This window comes from Falco peregrinus, chromosome 3 (genome assembly GCF_023634155.1).
Source record: "Falco peregrinus isolate bFalPer1 chromosome 3, bFalPer1.pri, whole genome shotgun sequence".
Lineage (NCBI taxonomy): Eukaryota > Metazoa > Chordata > Aves > Falconiformes > Falconidae > Falco > Falco peregrinus.
Genome location: NC_073723.1, coordinates 105,574,291 through 105,594,226, shown reverse-complemented (window position 1 = coordinate 105,594,226; position 19,936 = coordinate 105,574,291). Strand labels below are relative to the sequence as shown.

At 57.0% G+C, this 19,936-nt stretch overlaps 1 protein-coding gene across 3 annotated transcripts in view; it reads right to left on the bottom strand.

The window, feature by feature from the left end:
• Positions 1–19,936, bottom strand: part of AGRN (agrin) — a 128,875-nt gene that overhangs the window by 7,248 nt on the left and 101,691 nt on the right. For all 3 annotated transcript variants that reach the window (XM_055800000.1, XM_055800001.1, XM_055800002.1), the window contains 18 exons: positions 19,586–19,710; positions 19,084–19,189; positions 18,468–18,851; positions 18,179–18,313; positions 16,567–16,694; positions 13,054–13,168; positions 12,600–12,719; positions 11,931–12,287; positions 10,504–10,696; positions 9,625–9,840; positions 9,129–9,358; positions 8,533–8,667; positions 8,271–8,367; positions 7,675–7,839; positions 6,768–6,879; positions 4,296–4,412; positions 3,797–3,986; positions 2,929–3,016 (listed from right to left, as the gene is read on the bottom strand). In XM_055800000.1, the coding sequence (XP_055655975.1) occupies positions 2,929–3,016; positions 3,797–3,986; positions 4,296–4,412; positions 6,768–6,879; positions 7,675–7,839; positions 8,271–8,367; positions 8,533–8,667; positions 9,129–9,358; positions 9,625–9,840; positions 10,504–10,696; positions 11,931–12,287; positions 12,600–12,719; positions 13,054–13,168; positions 16,567–16,694; positions 18,179–18,313; positions 18,468–18,851; positions 19,084–19,189; positions 19,586–19,710 (3,013 nt within the window). The remainder of the gene's footprint in view (positions 1–2,928; positions 3,017–3,796; positions 3,987–4,295; positions 4,413–6,767; positions 6,880–7,674; positions 7,840–8,270; positions 8,368–8,532; positions 8,668–9,128; positions 9,359–9,624; positions 9,841–10,503; positions 10,697–11,930; positions 12,288–12,599; positions 12,720–13,053; positions 13,169–16,566; positions 16,695–18,178; positions 18,314–18,467; positions 18,852–19,083; positions 19,190–19,585; positions 19,711–19,936) is intronic.

The following is a 19,936-nucleotide window of genomic DNA, read 5'->3' as shown; positions in this document are numbered from 1 at the left end:
AAGGGGAGCATGCGATAAGCGCAGGACAGCAGAGGAGACCCTTCCCTCCCACCCCGCTCACAGACAGGGAACAGCCCCACTCAACTGCAACAGCTCTTCACCCTACACGACGCTCAAGCTGAGAAAACCACCCAGCACGAGCAGGAAGCCTCAGCCACTGTCCCTGGGGCTGCGTTTCCTCAAGCCAGTGAGACAAGTTTCCAAGTTGTTGCTTAGCCAGGCTGAGCATAATAATGCCAACGAGAATGCAGCCCTGTCCCACCGGGCAGGGTCTCTGCAATGCTCCCCTGGGTCAGGGCGATCAGTGCTCCTGCCAGTCACCCCTGCTGCCCTACTGGCAGGACAGAGGGAAGCGCTGCTGGGGGAACGAAGCTTTTGGTCCATGGCCCTGCACCAGGACCCCTTCCTGGGCAGATCTTCAGGCAGGTCTCAGGCTGGTTCTTGGGGACGCCACAGAGCAGGCCCCCACCGAGCTAGATAGGGTCACACAAGGCCTCTGAGTCAGCCTTGGGGCACTTGGGCAGTGGGACGTGCATGGAGAAGGGGAAACCCAGGACTCCAGCTGTCCTGCTGGCACTGCCTGGGGGTGTTAGGGGCTACAGGCTGGCATTACAATCAGCTCCAACAAGACGTATATATAAAAATGTATGTTCACAGGAAAAAAAAAAAAAAAAAAGTATGGGCATGTCATGGCCAGCAGAGCCCAGAGAAGCAATTGGGACGTTAGTCCTGCCCAAGGCACACCCTGGTGTCTGCCTGGAGGCAGAAGAAACTACTTTTTATGGGCAGCCCAATGGGTCCTTTGGTCCTGGCAGGGCCACTGAGTGCTGCGGCCAAGTCCCAGCAGAGGGATCTGGGGAGAAGTGCTAAGCTCTCTTGCAGGATGGGGCATGCACAGCCAAAATAGGCTGGCTTGGGCCGGAACAAGGCTGGGAACGGTGACCTTCCCTTTGCAGAGCACTGGGAGAGGCAGGACACAAAGGTAGCAGGTTTCTGCTCATCTGCAGGGATGTGGCTCATGTCTGCGCAGAGGGACAGCTGGGCACTCTGCCACGTGGCAGAGTAGTCGTGCAGGCCGCTACATGCCCCTCGTGGCTATAGGGCACTGTCTAGCTCAGGAGGATACTTGGCTCCTAAAAAGCCCTTTCCAAAACACCACAGCACCTCCCAAACCGTCATGAACATGCAGGAGATGGGCTCTGTGGCTCCTCAGGTGTTAACATGCATGCATGCACACAGCTCAGCCTCCTGAGCCTCTGCCTGACCCCAGCTTGTAGAAAATGAGGTGAAATGGGGATGTAACAAGGCAGGTATCAGACTCCCCCACACAGCGGGCAATACAGCTGCATGAACCAGTGCTTCTCTTCCACTCCTGCTGCTCAGCAGGAGAGACAGGCAGCAAATCAACAGCTGTCAAGCCCGCTCTGGGGAAGGAGCCCTTCTCCCCATCCGCCTGCCCAGGCCCCTCTTCTGCCCCCCAGCTGCACTGCACATTGCAAGGCATTGCCCAGGCCGCATTCCCCGGACTGGGGAACACTTCTAGCACCCAGCCTGGCCTCCTCACTACAGCAGCAATGCCATATTCTGCTGGAAAAATCAGGCCAGGATTAGCACCCCTTACTTCCATCGCCAACGCCTTTGCCGCTGATGGAAGAGGGAAATCACAGGAATTTTCTTCCTCTGTGCTCACCCACTTCAACTAAGGGTAAGTTGCAGCGTGCTGCCAGGACATCTGCCTGCAGCAGAGCCAGGCAGCGGAGCTCCTGCTGCATCTTGGCTGTGTTTGGGCCCTGGTACTGCCACAGGAGCTGTGGTCAGTACCTGTGTCCTCGTCACCCTGAAACGGGAATCCCTGCCCATGGCAGCCCCCTGGGAGAGTGCCTGTATTCCTCCTGCCACACCTGCCCTGCGCTCCCGGCTCCCCTGCGGGTGGGCACTCAGGGGGGCAAGGGGAGATGTGGTGGAGGGCAGATGGCTGCAGGGAGGACTGTACTTACGCGGGGATCTCATTGGTCAGGTGGCTTGAAAACAAAGAAACAAGGACATTGAGAAGAGACAGACAGACAGAGACCGACAAACAACAGCTCAACAGAGGTGCCCTCCCAGGCAGGGTGCTAGGGCAGCAGGGGGTCGGAGGGTGCAAGATGCAGATTGATGGAGCCTGATCCAACACCCTGTCTCAGTGCCACGGAGCTGGGAATTAGCCCCGGGGGCTGCAGGAGCACATTGCTGAGGAAGGGTACCAAGCCAGACCGCAGTGGACCGAGAGTCTCCTGTTGGAGAAATACCCAGTCCAGGGGCTGAGGACCTCAGTCCACAGCTGTGTAGCAAGCCCTGCTCACCTGGAGAGAGAAGCCCCAGGGACCAGTACAGCCACAGAAACCACAGCACCTAAACACGTACTCCTAGCCCCTGGGGTCAGGGTCGAGCAGATGCTGGAGAAGGCTCGGCAGTCCCTGCAGCAGCAACAGCCCATCCCTTGCTGTGCAGCCAGGGAGACAAAGGACCTGGCAGGCAGAACACCTCTCCCCTCAGCACAGCTCACCCAGCCCACAACCTGCTCCTGAGCACGCGGGCAAAGAATGGCAACGACCAGGAGCAGGGCATGGGCCACATTAACCACCTTCATGGGCTGCACTCAGCCAGCTTCATCCCACTTCCAAACCAGACTCTGCTAACGCAGAACGTGGCACACACGCTGCAGAACGAGAGCAGCCAGACCTGAAGCTGGCCAGGCACTGCCATTGTGGGGAAAGCCCTCTGCCAGCAAGGCTCCTTCAGGGGTGAGGGCTGGAAGTGATGGCTCACGGCCCCAGTTTGCCTTGCTCCCCTCTGAGTGCTGCACTCGGACTTCAGCCCTAGCTCCTCCTCCTGCCAACAGCCCTAACTCCTTCTCTTGTCCTTGGTTCAGCTCAGCAGCCAAGTTACCTCTTCGTCACGGCATTGTGGTACTCCATGTATGTCCTACCATCAAAAGCAATGGCCTCTGCATCTCCAGCAGCCTTCTCAATGATCACTGGAGGTGGGAAAAAGAAGAGCTGTCAGGCAACGTAGCATGGCCTGTCCATCCTCAGAGACTAGGAAAATCCCCCTTTACACTGCGCAATCCTAACAGGACGAAGGCATGCACAAACCTGCCATCCCTTGGAGCGCATCAGCACTGTGGCACTCTGAGCAAGCCCCTGGAAAGCTTTACTGTGGCTTTAGAGCCCATGAGTCCAGACAATCTCCCTGTTTTGCAGCCAGCTGCCATGGAATCTGCAGCCTTGTTGGCTTCCTGGCTGAAGCTGGGGAGGAACCCGGGGGCTTGGTGCTGGCCCAGGTGCTAAACTCAGGGAGGTCGTAGGAAAGAAACCCTGACCTGGAGACAGCTAGGCGCTGCGCTGGCCCTTCCAGGTGAATCTGCTACAGCACCAAACCACATTTCCCTGCCCCAGGCTGCTCCCCCCGAGCACAGCAACATGAGACAGGATCGCAGTGCACTGACGGGAGGAGGTGACAGGGCTGGGTGATCTACCTGTGGGCAGCAGCATTTGCCCTGCTGCATACAGTGTAACGCCTGCATTTCTGAGAAACGGCATAGCCCCGACTTCACAGCTGCACCACAGCACCAACCTGCAAATGCCACCGCTTGTCTCCCCTGGGTTCCTCCCAGCAGCCACAACAAGGACAAGACCCCAGGCTCGGCCCAAGCCGTGTGCTGTCCTGCTGCCACCAGCTAATCATCCAGCAGTTTCAGTGCCGTGTCTGGCTAGTGGATGAGGGTCCACGTCCAGCCCCACCCTGGCAGCCTCACCTTTCTCACAGTGAGCTCCAGAGAAGCCCCTCTGGCAGGCACACTCATAGCTCTCTAGCCGGGGGCTGCAAGTGCCTCCGTTCTGGCAAGGACTGGGTTTCTGGGTACAGGGGTGGCCTCGGAAGGGGGAGATCTCAATGGCGCTGCGGATGTTCTGCTCCTTCAGCACAGGCACTCCCTTGATGGAGATCTGGCAGATATAAGCAAGAAGAAGCCCAAGGGTCAGGGTTCACCGCCCCACCTCTCCACGGGGCTGGCGGGGGGACAGAGGCCAATATCCTCAGGGGGAGGAGGAGATGGGAAGCCAGACCCATGTGTTCCTGTAATGCATGCCCATCTCCCCTTCTGCCCCTTTTCAACTGGGTGTACCCCCATGCACATGGGCCCACAGGCTGGGGCAGCCCACCCAGGCTCGTCCTTGCTCTCCTTTAGCGGTGCCAATGCAGGTGGCACGTCTCCCAGCCAGACACCTGCCCTGGGCCACCCAGTCAGGCCTTACCCTCTGCACAGCTCCATCGAAGCTGGTGGAGATGGCAGCTGCTCGAGCTAGCTTGCTGAAATCAGGGGCTCCCCCGACATAAAATGGCTCCTTCAGGTTCAGGAAGGTGTGAGGCACCTGGGGAGGACAGGGGAGAAGGTGACATGGAGAAGACACCAGGCTATCCCTAAGCTGCAAGCAGGGCACTTGGCCCAGCTCCGCGGGGACTAAAGGATGCTGCAAGCAGGGCAGCACTGCAGGCGGAGCAGGCACCCGTGCACAGCCAGAAGCCGGGCTGGTGGGAAAGAAAGCAACAGCCGCCTGCCCCCCGTGCTCCCCTGCTCACTGCCTTCTTCCCTCAAGGCACGGACTGTGTCCTGCAGCAAGGCTGCTGCAGGCACCTCTGCAGGGGCTGGGCAGGACAGCCCTGCCCGAGGGCAGGCAGGCAGGAGGTGGGCCAGGCAGGGAGAGGCAGGCTAGGCTCTGCATCCCGCTTGGGACCACATCTGCACCTCCTCCGTTCCCTGGACTGCCCCAGTCCAGCTGTCCCGCATGCCCTGCAGCCCTTCCCTGCCCTGCCACCGGGACCTACGGCTGGTCACCAGCCACGGCACTGCCGGCACGAGCCGGTGCCGAGCACAGGGAGGCGATGAGCTCCATGGATCTGGCACCAAACAGGCTGTCTAAAGGGTGCTGGGAGAAACGGGCCTCCAGTGAACCTCCTCATGCCAAGCTGCAAGGTCTTGCCTGCCAACAGGCACGCAAGGAAAAGATTTTCTGAGAATTTAATTTTGGGGAGATGCTCTCAGGTGTGGAGGCCTCCAGTTCTGCGTGGCTCCCAAAACCAAGTAAACAAATATTGCTTCCCTCTCACCAGGGCTAATGCTTAAACCCAAACGCATACCGGAGGGATTTAGCTTGGATTCATCCGGCTGCTACAGGTCCCCTACAGCACATGGCTAGAGGAGGTTCTCCTGCATCTCACGTGGCTGTGTGTTTGGAGGAGAAAGGCTCCCTCCTTGCTGTCACCCTGCAGCCCCAACTGCACAGCACAGAAAGTCCAGGTGAGTCTTCAGCCACATGGTTCACTTGGCACACAACAGAAGCGATGTCCCTTCCCGAGCACCTGGGATGGAGCCCGAGGCACAGCAGCGAGGCAAAGATGCAGTTATATGAATCACTAGCTAATGCTTTGTGGAGTTAACACAAGAAACATGACCAGATTAATTGAAATGCTGTAACTGGCTGGAAATTAATGATGGGAGAGGATACAAGTGTCTCTAATCTACAGAGAACCTACAGCTGCTTGGTCAGATGGGAAGGGGAGTGGGTGAGACACTGAGATCTGAATGGAAAACGAAAAAGAACAACGTGCCAATGGCAAATGAGATGGAGGTGCAGTGGGTCATACTTATCTTTACCTTACGGGATTTCTGGGATCCAGACAGCAGGGGAGGGAAAAATACGAATGAAAATCAAAGGGAGAGAGAGAAAGAGAGAGAGAAAAAAGGAAGATCAGTGGGTAACATCGTAACATGCGGGGCTGCAAGACCACTGCAGCAGCCAGTGCCTGGGGTATCCAGGGAAGGGGAAGGGGAGCTGGAGAAGGCAACAGGAGGGGCCGCTGCCAGCCAGGGTAGCCTTCGCCTGGAGAGAAGCTTGAGACACTGAGAGTGAAGGGAGGAAGAAATCCCTTCTTTTGCAGGAATGATGTGGATCTCAGGGAAGAGTTCAGCAGCAGATGGGGCTTTTTCTGCATTACCAGTTTCCCTGCTGGAAAGGTGGATGAAAGGAAGGCCAGCGGCCCTGCCATGACACCCAGGGAACTGCTGTTCGTGCAGAGACAGAAGTGCAGAGGGGACAGGGCACAGGGAGAAGTCAGAGAGGTAGGCTGCCAGCTGGGAAACAGAGGAGAGAAGGCACTGACGGGTTCCGCAGCAACAGTGCAACGGGGCTTCTACCGCCCCGTGACCTCCTCCCGCTGAGCTCTGCGCCCAGCATCAAGGGCACGGGCTGATACCCCCACGGGCCAACACGGCGGCAGCCCGGGCTGCCAGGGGGCCTTGGGTACCGACCCCGACAAGGACAGTCGAGGACCTGCAAACAAAGGCCAAGGGGCGTGTGCATGTGTGTGAGGGGGGGCTCCATCGAACACATTCCTGAAACCAAGGCCCCCAGGAGTCAGGGCATGCGTGTCACTGGCGAAGGCGCTGCAGCTCTGCGTGGCAAGGGGCAAGGAGGGGGAAGAGCTGGGAGAAGCGCGCAGCTGCGGTCCTACAGCACCGGTACCAGGCTGCAGAGCGGCTAAGAGAGGCGGGCAAGCTCTGCCCCGCAGCATCCTTTTCTCCTCAGGTCTTGCCCTCTCCTCCTCTGCCCTTGAAGACATGCACCACAGGGTGCCCTTGAGCCTGGGAACTTCTCAGCTCATGTCACACATGACAGGAGCAAGGCTGGAAGCCCAGAGGGCTCTCCCTCCTGGCCCCATCAGCTTACCGGTGACTCTCCCATCACCCTCTCGCCATTGTTGATCCTCATTACTCCTTTGCGCCCATTCCTCTCCAACAGGACACTTATCCAGGTGTTGAGGGGAACCTGCTCTTTGCTCCTGGTGATAAGAAGGGAGGAGAAGACACATGGGTGAGAGCTCTGCCACCACCACCTGCAAACACAGCACTGTAAACCTCCCCTGACCACCTTGGGCTGCCCAGGCCACCGCAGCCCGGCCAGCTTGGGCTGCCCCTGCTCACAGCCAGCCCGGCATTAGCCTGGGAAAGAGGCACAAGCCAGGGACAGGCCCAGCTTTGCTCTGTCCCACAGAGGGACAGCTGACCAAAAACCATTACTGCAAACAGCCAAGGCCAGTATGAAGTCTGCTCCCCCCCTGCCCCCCAGGGTTCCTTACGAACTGGGGGTGTCTAGTCTGGAGGAGACTCAGGGACCCCTCATTGCTCCCTACAGCTACCTGAAAGGCGGCTGTAGCAAGCTGGGGTCAGTCTCTTCTACCAGGTAACAATTGACAGGACAAGATGAAATGGCCTCAAGCTATGCCAGGGGAGATTTAGATTGGACATTAGGAAAAATTTCTTCACTGAAAGGGTGGCCAAGCATTGGAACAGGCTGCCCAGGGAGGTGGTGGCATCAACATCCCTGGAGGTGTTTAAAAAATGCAGAGATGCAGTGCTTGAGGACATGGTTCAGCGGTGGGCTTGGCAGTGCTGGGTTAATGGTTGGACTTGAAGCTTTTAAAGGTCTTTTCCAACCTACTCAACCAATCCAACCCGACTCTATGATTTTCTGGGAGGGGAGCTCAAAGCCAGTGCTGGACACCTAAGGCTGTCCCTCAGGCCTCCGCTGCCACGTCCCCATGATGAGCAGCTCTACAGCCTGCAGCCCATCCTACCTGAGCACAGCTGCCCCTTTGCCCAGGTCGTATCTGTACTCCAGGTAGCCATCGTGTAAGCCCAGAGAGACAAAGTCCCCTTTGCCATCTGTCTTCTGGCCATTGTAGAAGATCATGCCACTGGGGTTCTTGGCCAGGAAAACAACTTCCATGGACATTTTGTCCCTGAGGAGAGAAGGATTATGGATACTCTCCAATCCAGCTGCCCATGCGCTCTCTTCCCTTGGCCCCATGTGCCAAGCCCTTGGAACACTTCTGCCTGCCTGGGACTACAGGTACGGCAGAGAGATGCCGCCCCTGTAAGGCATCCTTGCCAGGCAAGAGGCACGTCTGCCACATTCGAGATGGTGCTTTGTGGTGCCCATTTACCCCGCCTGTTGTAATGCCAAGCACATGGGGTGCAGTGCTGGCTCAGCCTGGCTGCAGGCATTCTGGCGATGCCAGCTCCTCTGGAAAAGAGCTCCAGCAGGCAAAAGGGAAGACCCCTCGGGAGAGCCAGCGTGTGACAGGCGAGGCTCAGAGCCTGAGCTCTCTCCCCCGAACCAGCCACGCAGACGATGCACTCGCCTGCCCCTCTCCCATTCCCTGGCACTTACTGCAGGTCAGGAACGAAGGTCTGCAGCCCATTCAGCTCCAGGTAGGAGAAGCCATTGAACTCCGGGAGGAAGGGCATGGTGTGGTCCTGCTCTGTCACTGGGCACAAATGAGGGAATGGTGAGGAAGAGGAGGCAGAGCAGCTTCAGCCAGTGCCCCAGAGGCACAGTGGGCAAGGCCTCCTGGCCACCCAGGCTGGGGAAATCAGCACCTTCAGTTCCACCCCCTTCCCCAGACCCACTCCTCTGCCAGCTCCCGTCCCACCTAGCTCGCAGAAGTCTCCTTCCCGGCCCATGGGACAGGTGCACAAGGCACCTCCCTCTGGCAGCACCAGACAGGTGGCAGAGACGTGGCAGGGCGTAGGGTCACAGGGATTCCTCTCATCGGCACACGTCGGGCCTGCAGCAGAAAAGGCAGTCTGTCAGCTCAGCATCCCAAACCAACAGCCATCAGGCACGATTTGGCCGGAGACAAATGTCTCTGATGTCTCCCAATGCCCTGCCAGAATCAGTTGGGTTCCCATGACTCAAGAAGCCCCCCTCAGCGGACCCCAGAAACGGCAGATGATACCCTTGCCAGACTATGCCCCTAAAATGCAAGAGGAAACTTTTTTGCGCATGAGAACAGATCCTGGCCCTTGCCTTATGTGCATACGAACAGGTCTACGTTCTCAATGTATTGACTTGACTGGATGCAGCTTCATCCTATTCTTCCTCCTCTAATGCACTGCTGACACTCCACACCACATCCCTCCCCGCTGTAGCTCATAACACGAGCCCCAGGGGCTGTGAAAACCTTCAGGGCCAGGCAGCGGGATCAGGAGCCCCAGCAATGCTCGCTCTGCAGCCCCTTCCCCGTACCAGTGTAGGTGTAGAGACACTCGCAGTGGAACATCTCTGCCTCCTTGACATGACAGATGCCACCATGGTGACAGGGGTTGGGGTGACAGGGGTCGTTGCCACACTCGCCCACCCCGCTGCCATACAGCACATCACTGCCTTTCTCCCGCAGGTCGTACATCTGGTTGTTCACGTCCAGGAGACGGATGCAGCCCTTCAGGCCAGCTGTAGCTGTGGTACGATCTGCCACCCTGCAAGGACAAAGGACAAAGTGGGTGGGGGTTTTGTCCCCCGAGGACAAAAATGCAGAGGCCCTCCAAGCATCTGGGTCAGGCTGCGCTTCCCAGCAGGGCATTCAGAGGCCCCCCCGGCCCAGAGAAGCCCCACTCTACAACAACCCTCCAGCCACTGCCTGAAGCCTGCTGGCAGGCAGGGAGCTGCAGCCACCACAGATGCTCTGCCCACAGCAGCAGTGGATGCTGTGACACCCAGGGCAGCACCCAGTGCCCTCACTCACACAGCCATTTGGTCCTCCGGCGCTCCCCCGATGAACAGGTCCGTGTCAAGGTTGAGCCCGTCAGTGCCCGTCGGGCTCTCCCCGCTGACGTGGGGCTCCCCATCGACAGACAGCATGCCGCTGCGGCGGTTGCGGTTCACCACTAACTGGTGCCACTTGCCAGGCTCAACACGGACTTTGCTGGTGATGATGCCCGTGCCGGAGCCAGTGTTAAACCTGGAGCAGAAGAGGGGAGGCCTGTGTCTTCTGCCACCTGCACAAAGGTGGCATCTGTGCCATGGCACAGGGGCTGCTGCATCCCAGGGAGGAGCTGGGAGCACTCAGGAGCCCCCCTCCCTCCCCAGCTCTGGATCAGGCTGCATGCGCCATCCCCCGCTGAGCATCACAACTGACCGCCTGAGAGCTCCTCTGGGCTTTGCAGCCTCCAGAGATCTGCCCTCCACCTCGCCTTACTCCAAATCTGCACCTTTGGCTTGTGGAACTGGAAAATTCATTTCAGTTCACATTTCTGGGGCCGTTTTCCCTTTCTTTTTTCCTCTGCATTTCTTTTTTCCTCTGCATTTCTTTTTCCAGTACAAAAACAGCGCCAAAAAAAAGACTTCTCACTTCCTCAAAAAAATCAACCTCCCACACCTTTTAGCTTTCAGACTGAAATAAGCAAATTAACTTCCTTGAAAAGTGTCAAGGAGAATGAGTGCCCTTAGTATTCCTATTGCATTGGAAAAAATGCTCCTCCTGTTCTTGTTCACTTGATGCTACTGTTTCTTATCCTCCAAGTTTGAGCCCAGCACCCTCCTGGTGTTCTGCAAGGACCATTCTGGCAAGAACGGCTCCTCTGCTTCTTTCACATCCTGCAGGGCTGAGGGGAAGCACACCCACCTGAGCTCCACATAGCTGCCAACCAGCGCCAGGGAAATGAAGTCTTTGCCGCGGTTCTGCCCGTTGTAGAGCAGCAGCCCGCCAAGCTCCACAGTCCTGAACTCCATGGCGATGCGCACGGTGTGGTACGCCTTCATCATCTTGAAGGCCAGGTAGGACTTGCCACCAAAGCTGGGGATGAAGTACCTGATAGCTGCAAGAGCCAGGGAGGGTAGAGATAGGAAGAGGGGATGAAGTAGAGGAGGAAATAGAAGGACAGAGAGCAGATAAAGGCCAGACATGAGCCCATGAACATTTTCCTACTCATACAAAGAGAGCTTTTGTGAAATGACAGAAAGAAGCTTGCTCTCCTTTCTGGGTCAATGCTCCTGTGCAACCATCCCCTGTCACCACCTCCTAGACACTCATAATGGTAGCAACCAACTCCTCCCATGGTGGCATGCCCCCCAGAGATTGCTCCCAGGCTTTAGAGATCTGTGGTACCGCTTCCCAAGCACTTGGCTTCAGGGTGCTGTCCCCGCCAGCTCCTCCCAGGTAAGGACCAGCGCTGTCGGTCCTTTCCATGCCCAGCTAGCACATCCCCTGTGCCGTCAGCTGAGCTCCGCTGCGCACACAGTTCCCTGTAACTCAACTTCCCAGCTCCCTGGATAATTTTTACCTGTCCCTTCCAGAATCCCACATGACAGACTTACATTCATCACTCCAGGCTTTTATTTATTGTAGCTGAGATTTTCCAAGGGATCTGGAAGGCCAAGCCCTATTAAAATTAATAAGGCTGGACACCTACATATAGTAGCAGCTTTGAGCACTCCAGCTCAAGCTTTAGGGAAAAGCTTTTCAGGAATAAGGACTCACAATGCCCAGAGCCCCTGGCGTGACACCAGACTACCAGTGGGAGCTCACAGTAAATAACAGCAGCTCTGGTTAAGCGTGCTGCCAGCCTGCAGCTGTTTGCTAAGAAGCTCTGAGCACCGGGAAATAGAGCCTGAATTATCGGCGCACATCTCCTGGTGTTCAAGAGGACAGTTAGTACCTGTCTCTCAGTTACGCCAGCCAGCAGTTACTAGCTGTAGAAGCTGCGAGTGACAATGCCGTGAGCCAAGATAAAAAAGCAGCAGCTCACAATTTCCATGCTTCAGGGCACTAGTACAGCAGAAGTGGAGCCAAGAAGAAACTGCTCCCAGCACCTTCTTACCCTGCAGCCTTGCCGTGCTCGCCTCTTACAATGCATGGTGCATGTACAACCTGTTCGTGGCAGAGCTAAGGGAGCCGGTTAAATTGGCCCCTGTGGTGCCTCCTGCCCGGTGCACGTGCAGTGCCAGTGCTGGTGATGGGGCTGGGTTCACACCTGGCCCCGTGTCTCTCCATCACCATGCAGTCAATGCAGTTTGCTGGACTACTGACAGACAGGGGTCAGAGACACGTACGTTTCTCACAGACGGCTCCCCCTTTGCCGGCTGGGCAGCTGCAGGTGAATTCCTTCCCGTCATCCTCGCAGGTGCCACCGTGCAGGCAGGGGTGAGAGTCGCAGGGCCGCATGGGTTTCTTTGTGGCAGGGGGCTGGCGCGTGGGCTTCCACCGGGTGGTGGCCGGGAGGGTGGAGGTGGGTCTCTTGGTGCTTGCAGCTCCTGCCGTCTTGCTGCTGGGTCGGCCCGCGGCATCTGGGCGCAGGACGTGGACTGTGGTGGCAGCAGCGGCCGTGGTGTATCGCCGGGTGGTGGCAGGTGCCATGGTGGTGGCCGTGGTTGTGGTCACAGTGGTGGTGAAGAGCCTGGGGATCCAGTCTGGAACACAGCAAAGGGCAGGTGGAGGCTCGCGCTGTGCAACCCTCCCTGCGGGCTGGGGAAGTTGCTTGGGCTTTTGGGGCGAGATGGCAGCCAGAGGCTCAGACGGATCGCTCCCCTGGGCTGAGCTGAGAACAAGTCCAGGTACATGGACTAACCTCCGGGCCCTGGCTCCGGGCAGCACCGTCTGGGGAAGCATTTGATGGGTTACTGCTACAGATGAAAGGCCCTGGCAAGACCAGAGGAGCCAGCCTGCCCGTTTGAAAGCCTAAACCAAGAGAGGGGGACTGACCGCAGACAGAGGGGGCTCACCGAAGTCCATGAATTTGACGTGCTCCTGCTGGGGCTTCTTCACCAGGATGGTCTTCTTCTTGGAAGCTTTGATCTGCTTCAGCAGCGCCCCTTGGACGTCAGCTGCTGTGTAGGAAGTGGCTGATGGTAGCCAGGAGGAGAAAGGAGAAAGGCAAGGGTGAAGATGCAGGCTCACCTAGAAGTTTCCCTCTCACGACCTCCCTACTGAGTCATCCCTTTCCCTAGGAAAATGCTCCCAGCCCTCCAGGCACCAGCTCAGGGTGCACCTCCCCCCAGCTCTTCTCACAGCATCTGTTGATTTTGCTGGACAGAAGACATAGCCCCAGCAAATTTTAATAAGGTTCTTCCATGCTCCTCGCAGCACATGTGTTTCTCAGGCCGGCAGCCCCACTGGGAGCACCTGCCCTCTCCTCAGGCACACGCCACAGTGCATCAGCACCGGGAAGGCTCCTACCTGGGTCAAAGTGGGACTCCACAATGACACGGACAGCGCTGCTCTGCCCCAGGTCTCGGACACGGATACTCTTGAAATCCTTCTTAACGTCAGAATTGCGGAAAAGCTCATCCAGCTAGTTGGTCGGAGGTGAAGGAGAAAAGATAAACAAACCAGTTAATGGGGAGATCCTAGAACATCTGTCCTTTCAGTAAAAGATCTTGAGTCTCACCGAGTCTCCTTGGTTTCAACCCACAGGGGCTTGCATCCAAACCTTTGCAAGACATCCCACTGACCACACAGAGAACAGGGCACCGTTGTGCAGGGCAATCATTTCAGGCGGTCCCTATTCTTTATGGCCCGCAGTCAAAAGGTAAGAACAGGATCCCGAAATAGTGTGGGGAAGGCGAGCTATCCCCACCATAGCTGTGAAAAAGAATGGAACAGAGCCAGACCAGAGACACCTTGCAGTTCATATAGGGATTTTTTACTGTGTGGCATCTAAGTCTTAGTGATCTCTTCTAAAGCTCTGTAAACCTGCTTAGGCACTTTGGAAAATCCCATAAAGCACCATTCTGCATCTTTAAGTACCTGACTGCCTTTTAAAACTTGGCTCTCAGACATTGCAGGATTTGTCTGAAGTCACACGAAGAAGACAGTGACAGCCCAAGGCTTACAGAAAGTCGGGGCTGTAACACCCCTGCTAGCTACCTCTCCAGACTCACATCGGACCAGCAGCTGTCACAGCTAGAGGCCACCGCTTCCCTCCCTCGGCTTCACGGCAAAGGCAGAAAAGAAAGTAATTAACTGACTAATGGTCTCACGGTATAGCCTCCTCCTATAAATTCGGGCACAGTGATCTCAGAGGGGTAAAGGAGCATATCGCATCCATGGGCATTTGCAGGCACGTTGCACGGGGACAACAGGTCTCTGCAGCACGGGGCTGGGGCAGGAACCCTCAGCCCAGCCATGTGCCTGTGCCATGCCTTCATTTCCCCCAGCCTGGGAAGACAGAAGCCAGCAGCGTCTCTTGCCTTGCTGGGGAGGGGAGAATGCACGAACGTGTGAATGAAGCTTTCGTGTGCGTGTTTGTATCCTCGGATAGAAGTCACTGTTGTATTGGGAAATATTGCTATTGTGATACAGAACTGCATGAACCATATGGTCCATATGCCAGGCACACATCTGCTTATATGACTGTACCAAGGGCTTGCCAACTTCTAAGTGCAGCTTGGAACCAGCTCTGAATATGTTAATCTCCTTGCAAAGATGCTTTGTATTTGCTGTGCCACACTGCAGGCTACAGTAGAATGTTGCTACCCCATCCAGTGCTTCCTTGGCATACCCATATGTACACACATCGCCACGCAAAGTCCGCCTGCTCCAGGAGCTGGCAATGCAGGGGAGTTCTTCCTAAAGGTGGGAGACTTGAGTTTACACAAGCAGCTTCCCAAGTTGTGTAGCTGAACTGGGGGGGCAAAGGGGTTTTGGATACATTTTTGCCTAAGGGCTCTTCATGGAGATACGGACACTTTGGGAAATCCAGGGTGTTAAGGCAGAACTTCTCATCTAAACAGCTCCACCACCAAGATCAAGCTGAGAAAGGATAACTTTTGGTCCAAAACATAACAAAGGATGGAACCCACTGAGACACAGCATGTGGCAGAGGCTAATAACACATGTAGATTAAAAAGCGATCGGACAAATTCACAGAGGGCACCTTTTAGAACTGGTGCATCATTTCCTTACACTCTTTTAAGTGCCCACCCCACAAAGGCATTGGCCCTGACAATAACCCGTGTTCACTTCCAGCTTTTGTAGGTTAAGCCCATCTCAAAAAAAACCACCAGACCCAACATGATGCAATGCTCCTCCAAGGTACTCAACACGTTTTGCAGATAGGTCTCTGTGCTCCGATTTGACAGACAGCTATGACAGGCCACTGCCTCCCCAGAAGCTATTGCGAGTGAGAAGGCAAAGCAGGAGGAAACCCACGGTGGTTCCCCTGGTTGGGACGACAGAGCATCTGCAGCTGCGGAGGGTGGTGTTGGCACAGGGTACTACAGACTGCGCACCCGGGGAGCAGCGCTCAGCAAGCAGGCAGCGCTCAGTCCCCTCTTTGGCAGTGTGGCTGGAATGAAGTGCAGCAGGCAGGTGAGCAGGGCTTGCTACACAGCTGTGGACTGAGGTCCTCAGCCCCTGGACTGGGTATTTCTCCAACAGGAGACTCTCGGTCCACTGCGGTCTGGCTTGGTACCCTTCCTCAGCAATGTGCTCCTGCAGCCCCCGGGGCTAATTCCCAGCTCCGTGGCACTGAGACAGGGTGTTGGATCAGGCTCCATCAATCTGCATCTTGCACCCTCCGACCCCCTGCTGCCCTAGCACCCTGCCTGGGAGGGCACCTCTGTTGAGCTGTTGTTTGTCGGTCTCTGTCTGTCTGTCTCTTCTCAATGTCCTTGTTTCTTTGTTTTCAAGCCACCTGACCAATGAGATCCCCGCGTAAGTACAGTCCTCCCTGCAGCCATCTGCCCTCCACCACATCTCCCCTTGCCCCCCTGAGTGCCCACCCGCAGGGGAGCCGGGAGCGCAGGGCAGGTGTGGCAGGAGGAATACAGGCACTCTCCCAGGGGGCTGCCATGGGCAGGGATTCCCGTTTCAGGGTGACGAGGACACAGGTACTGACCACAGCTCCTGTGGCAGTACCAGGGCCCAAACACAGCCAAGATGCAGCAGGAGCTCCGCTGCCTGGCTCTGCTGCAGGCAGATGTCCTGGCAGCACGCTGCAACTTACCCTTAGTTGAAGTGGGTGAGCACAGAGGAAGAAAATTCCTGTGATTTCCCTCTTCCATCAGCGGCAAAGGCGTTGGCGATGGAAGTAAGGGGTGCTAATCCTGGCCTGATTTTTCCAGCAGAATATGGCATTGCTGCTGTAGTGAGGAGGCCAGGCTGGGTGCTAGAAGTGTTCCCCAGTCCGGGGAATGCGGCCTGGGCAATGCCTTGCAATGTGCAGTGCAGCTGGGGGGGCAGAAGAGGGGCCTGGGCAGGTGGATGGGGAGAAGGGCTCCTTCCCCAGAGCGGGCTTGACAGCTGTTGATTTGCTGCCTGTCTCTCCTGCTGAGCAGCAGGAGTGGAAGAGAAGCACTGGTTCATGCAGCTGTATTGCCCGCTGTGTGGGGGAGTCTGATACCTGCCTTGTTACATCCCCATTTCACCTCATTTTCTACAAGCTGGGGTCAGGCAGAGGCTCAGGAGGCTGAGCTGTGTGCATGCATGCATGTTAACACCTGAGCAGCCACAGTGAGCATGCCACAGGCTGGCTTCCCGTAGGAACCCGGCCACTGGAACAGACAAGCCTGCTGATGAGCAGCAGCTCAGAGAAAGCCTGCTCGCTTCAGCCAGTTGCTTCTGGAGGTGAATATTTGGGGTTTAGCTGTCTGCCCACCACAGCACAGGCAGGGGTGGGCAGGGTCCTCTCTTCTTTTGCTGAGGCCAGAAAAACCCTAGCCAGACCCTAGGTCAATGCAAAGAACTCACCGCGCTCTCAATGCTCCTGGCCGTCTCCCCAAAGAGCTCTGACTTGGGGTCAGCCATCTCCGGTGTGTAGAACAGCTCCTGGCCTTCCACCTCCTCCAAGATGAGGACTCCTTGGAAGACTTTGGTAGCTATGGGAGGGAGGGTAAACAAGACAAAACGCCTTTAGTCGGCTTGTGGGCAGGGGACAGGCGTGTGGCTGACAGCCGCAAGGAGCGTTCGAGTCCCTGGGGGGAAAGGGTGATGGCAGTGTGCGGGTAGTGCCAGTGTTTGGGTTAGTCTGGATGGGTCTGGGAGAGCGCCATGGAGGATTAGTATCAGAGGGTGCTGGAGCAGATGGCAAAGACCAGGCTGGAGATGGCAGCTTTTACCATACGGTTTCCTCTGAGCTCCGGCCCGGATAGCAGCCCCCCTGCACTGGCTGAGTAACAAGAGAAAGACGTTAGCCAGAGCAGCACATAGTCAATACGGCAGGATCAGACACGGGCATGCAGAAGAGGGCAGAGGAGGTGACATGTGAACTCTGGACAAGGAGAAGACCTGTGCTGGGAAAGGGAAGCAGAGACCCTGCCAGCTAACAGGCTGTGGCCAGCCTTGCAAAACCAAACCGAAACTGCAACAGGAACCCACAGTGTGGCTCCTTCTAGGGGAGCTGTGGGGTGCAGAGGCAGCTATAGAAAGATCCCCGCTGTGGGTAACCATGCTGGAGGTTCCCAGCAGCTGTCCTTCCGTGGGTTAAAAGGGGAAGGAGGTGTCCAGAGGAAAAGGGGAAGTCTGCTGGAAACCCCAAGGAACAGGAGCAGTTAAAAAGGACCTCAGTGAGCAGTGAGGAAACAGCTGGGAGACGGCTCCAGAGCAACAATTCTTAGGGTAACAAGGATGCATGTACAACATACATGACTGAGCACAGGTGGCTCAGTGTTTCCTCAATATGGACTCAACATGGTGTGGAAGGGACTGCGAGTAGGCAAGACAGATCCTGCCTAGGTCATGAGAGCACTGTGCACCCCTAGCAACCACAGCGCGAGCCCAGAAGCTCAGACTTCACAGGAAGCCCAGCAGGGACACAGGGGCTACTGCTGCTCTCCTCGCCTACCCTGGCACCAAACGGGTCCTGGTCAGCCCAGTTTCCTTCACAGCCATCAGCACAGATAAAATGGGAATCCAAGAAATTCCCTCATTCCCCCTAGTGCCAGTCGTGAGCTCTGCAGAGGCCTGGGCAAAACACTGGTCAAATTTTTAAGGCTGTAGCAGTCAATGAAGAAAATGGTCACCTAAACGAAGAAAACTGCAGAGTGCCCTGGCTCCCCACATGAACAGCAGCACCCACCCACACAAGCACTAGGGCCGGCTGCTGGGCGCTGTGGCAGGTGGGCACGTCTGCCAGCTCCCACGGCTCAGCACATCCCCTCGAACGTCCCCTCAGGGACACAGCAGCCCCCTGCCTGCACACAGGAACCGTGCTCGCTGCCAGCTGGGCAAGCACAGCACCGTGCTGCTCTCCTGGTGGGCATCTCTCAGTGGCATCCCTCCCCCTCCTGCACCCTGCAAGAGCTCAGCCTGACCCCTGACCGCCGAAAGGGAGCCCAGAGCTCAGCCCCGAGGACAAACTCACCCGGACAGTTGCTGCCTTCCGCATCAGCAGCCGCAGTCTTGCCATCAGAGCAGCATCCCAGTGGGGTGTTGTAACATGTCGCCCTCTCAATGGCTGGGGTGGAAGTTACCTGGCTTTCCTCCACCTCCTCTTCCCCTGCAGGGCATTAAGAGGAGCGTTTGCCAGCAGGAGGTAAGACCTCACCTCTGTGTCAGAGAACAAGGCTGAGAGACAGCTTCATTTCATCGTGAGAGACAGGCTACAGTTTAGCCCGCGACCGACCTGCTGAGCCGATGAAGCTCACACTCACCAGCAGAGCCTGCCCCACTAGACTCCTGGTCTCCGCTGATGCCCATCTCTTGGTCTCCACTGCCTTCTGCACTGCCTGATTCAACGTAGGCAGGCTGGGTGGTGGCCAGGACCACTGGTGCGGTGGAGAGAGGGCGGACAGTGGTCTTATACACCCCGTGGGTCACCCATGGTGTAGTGGCTGGTCTGGCAGTCGTGATGCGCCTTGTTGTAGGGTGACCTCTTTCAGTAGGCCTGGCTTCCAACAGCAGGGAGCTGGCAGCCACCTCGGTGGGCTCTGGAGCCCGGGTGGTGAGCCGCAGTGGCGGAGGAAGAATTAACTTGTCCAAGGGCAGTGTGGGCAGCGGTGTGGGTGGTGACGTGTGGCTTGTGTGAGTGATGGACTCTGAAAGGAGCAGCAGGACAGGGCAGGTAAGGAGGGGGCAGGTCTGGGAAAAGCTGGCCGTGACACTTGGAAGCATGCTGCAAACCCTCAGGCACCTGCCCTGGGCAGCACATCTGCTGTGCCATGAAGTCACGGCACAGTGAGGAACTGCAGAGGGAAGCAGCCAGCGTCAGGTCCAGCATCAGGCCAGAGAGCTGGCACTGCCCCAGCACTGACAGCAGCAAACACTCACCGTGGCACTGCCCCACATGCTTCACTGTGATGACCTGTCCCTGCCGGCAAGCGATGGTCTTCAGCTGGCACTGGTCCCCATAAGTGACACCATCTGAGCCACACACCTGGGAAGCAGAAGGGAAATGTGAGCTGCGCCTCTGTCCTCCTCCAGGTGCTGGGCAAAAGAAAGCGGTCTCTAAATGCTGGAAGCAGAGGCTTTGCAGGGGTCCCCCTGAGGCAGAGGCGATGGTCTGCACAGAGAGACCCAAGACCAAGAAGCAGAGCAGCTCAGAGGTGCCAGATGGGGCACAGAGCATCCAGCTCTGCTGGGAGACATCTACGACTCACATGTCACCCCTCCCCACGTGCTGAAGACTGCGATCGAACTTGCACACCTGTTTCTTGGGGGTGGGGGAAGAGACATCAGACTCCCACGCTGCCTCCGCCAGCCCAACACAACTGAGCTAGCCACACGTCCCCACACAGGCCACTCAGCCCCCACGGCTGCCTCTCCCACAAACCTTGGTCATGTTGGCCTCCGAGCAGAGCGGGGATGGGCACTCACAGTGGGCAAAGCCGTTGACTTCCACGCACGAGGCCCCAAACTCACAGCTCATTTCCTCGCAGGATTTTGGGGCTGATGGGTCTGGGGTAGGGAGAGAAGCGGAAAGAGATGACCAACAACGCACATACCAATCACGCAGAAACGGGCTATGCTGAATCAAGATCCCTCTCTCCTCCCAGTGGGTCCTGGCTCTCCCTGGCACTCGCCAGAGCCATCCAGACCAGTGGACAAGACAGACTTTCATCAGACAGAGAAACAGTCCCCCGTGCCCTGAGTGCGTTCAGCTAATAGGAACCCAGCCAGGAAC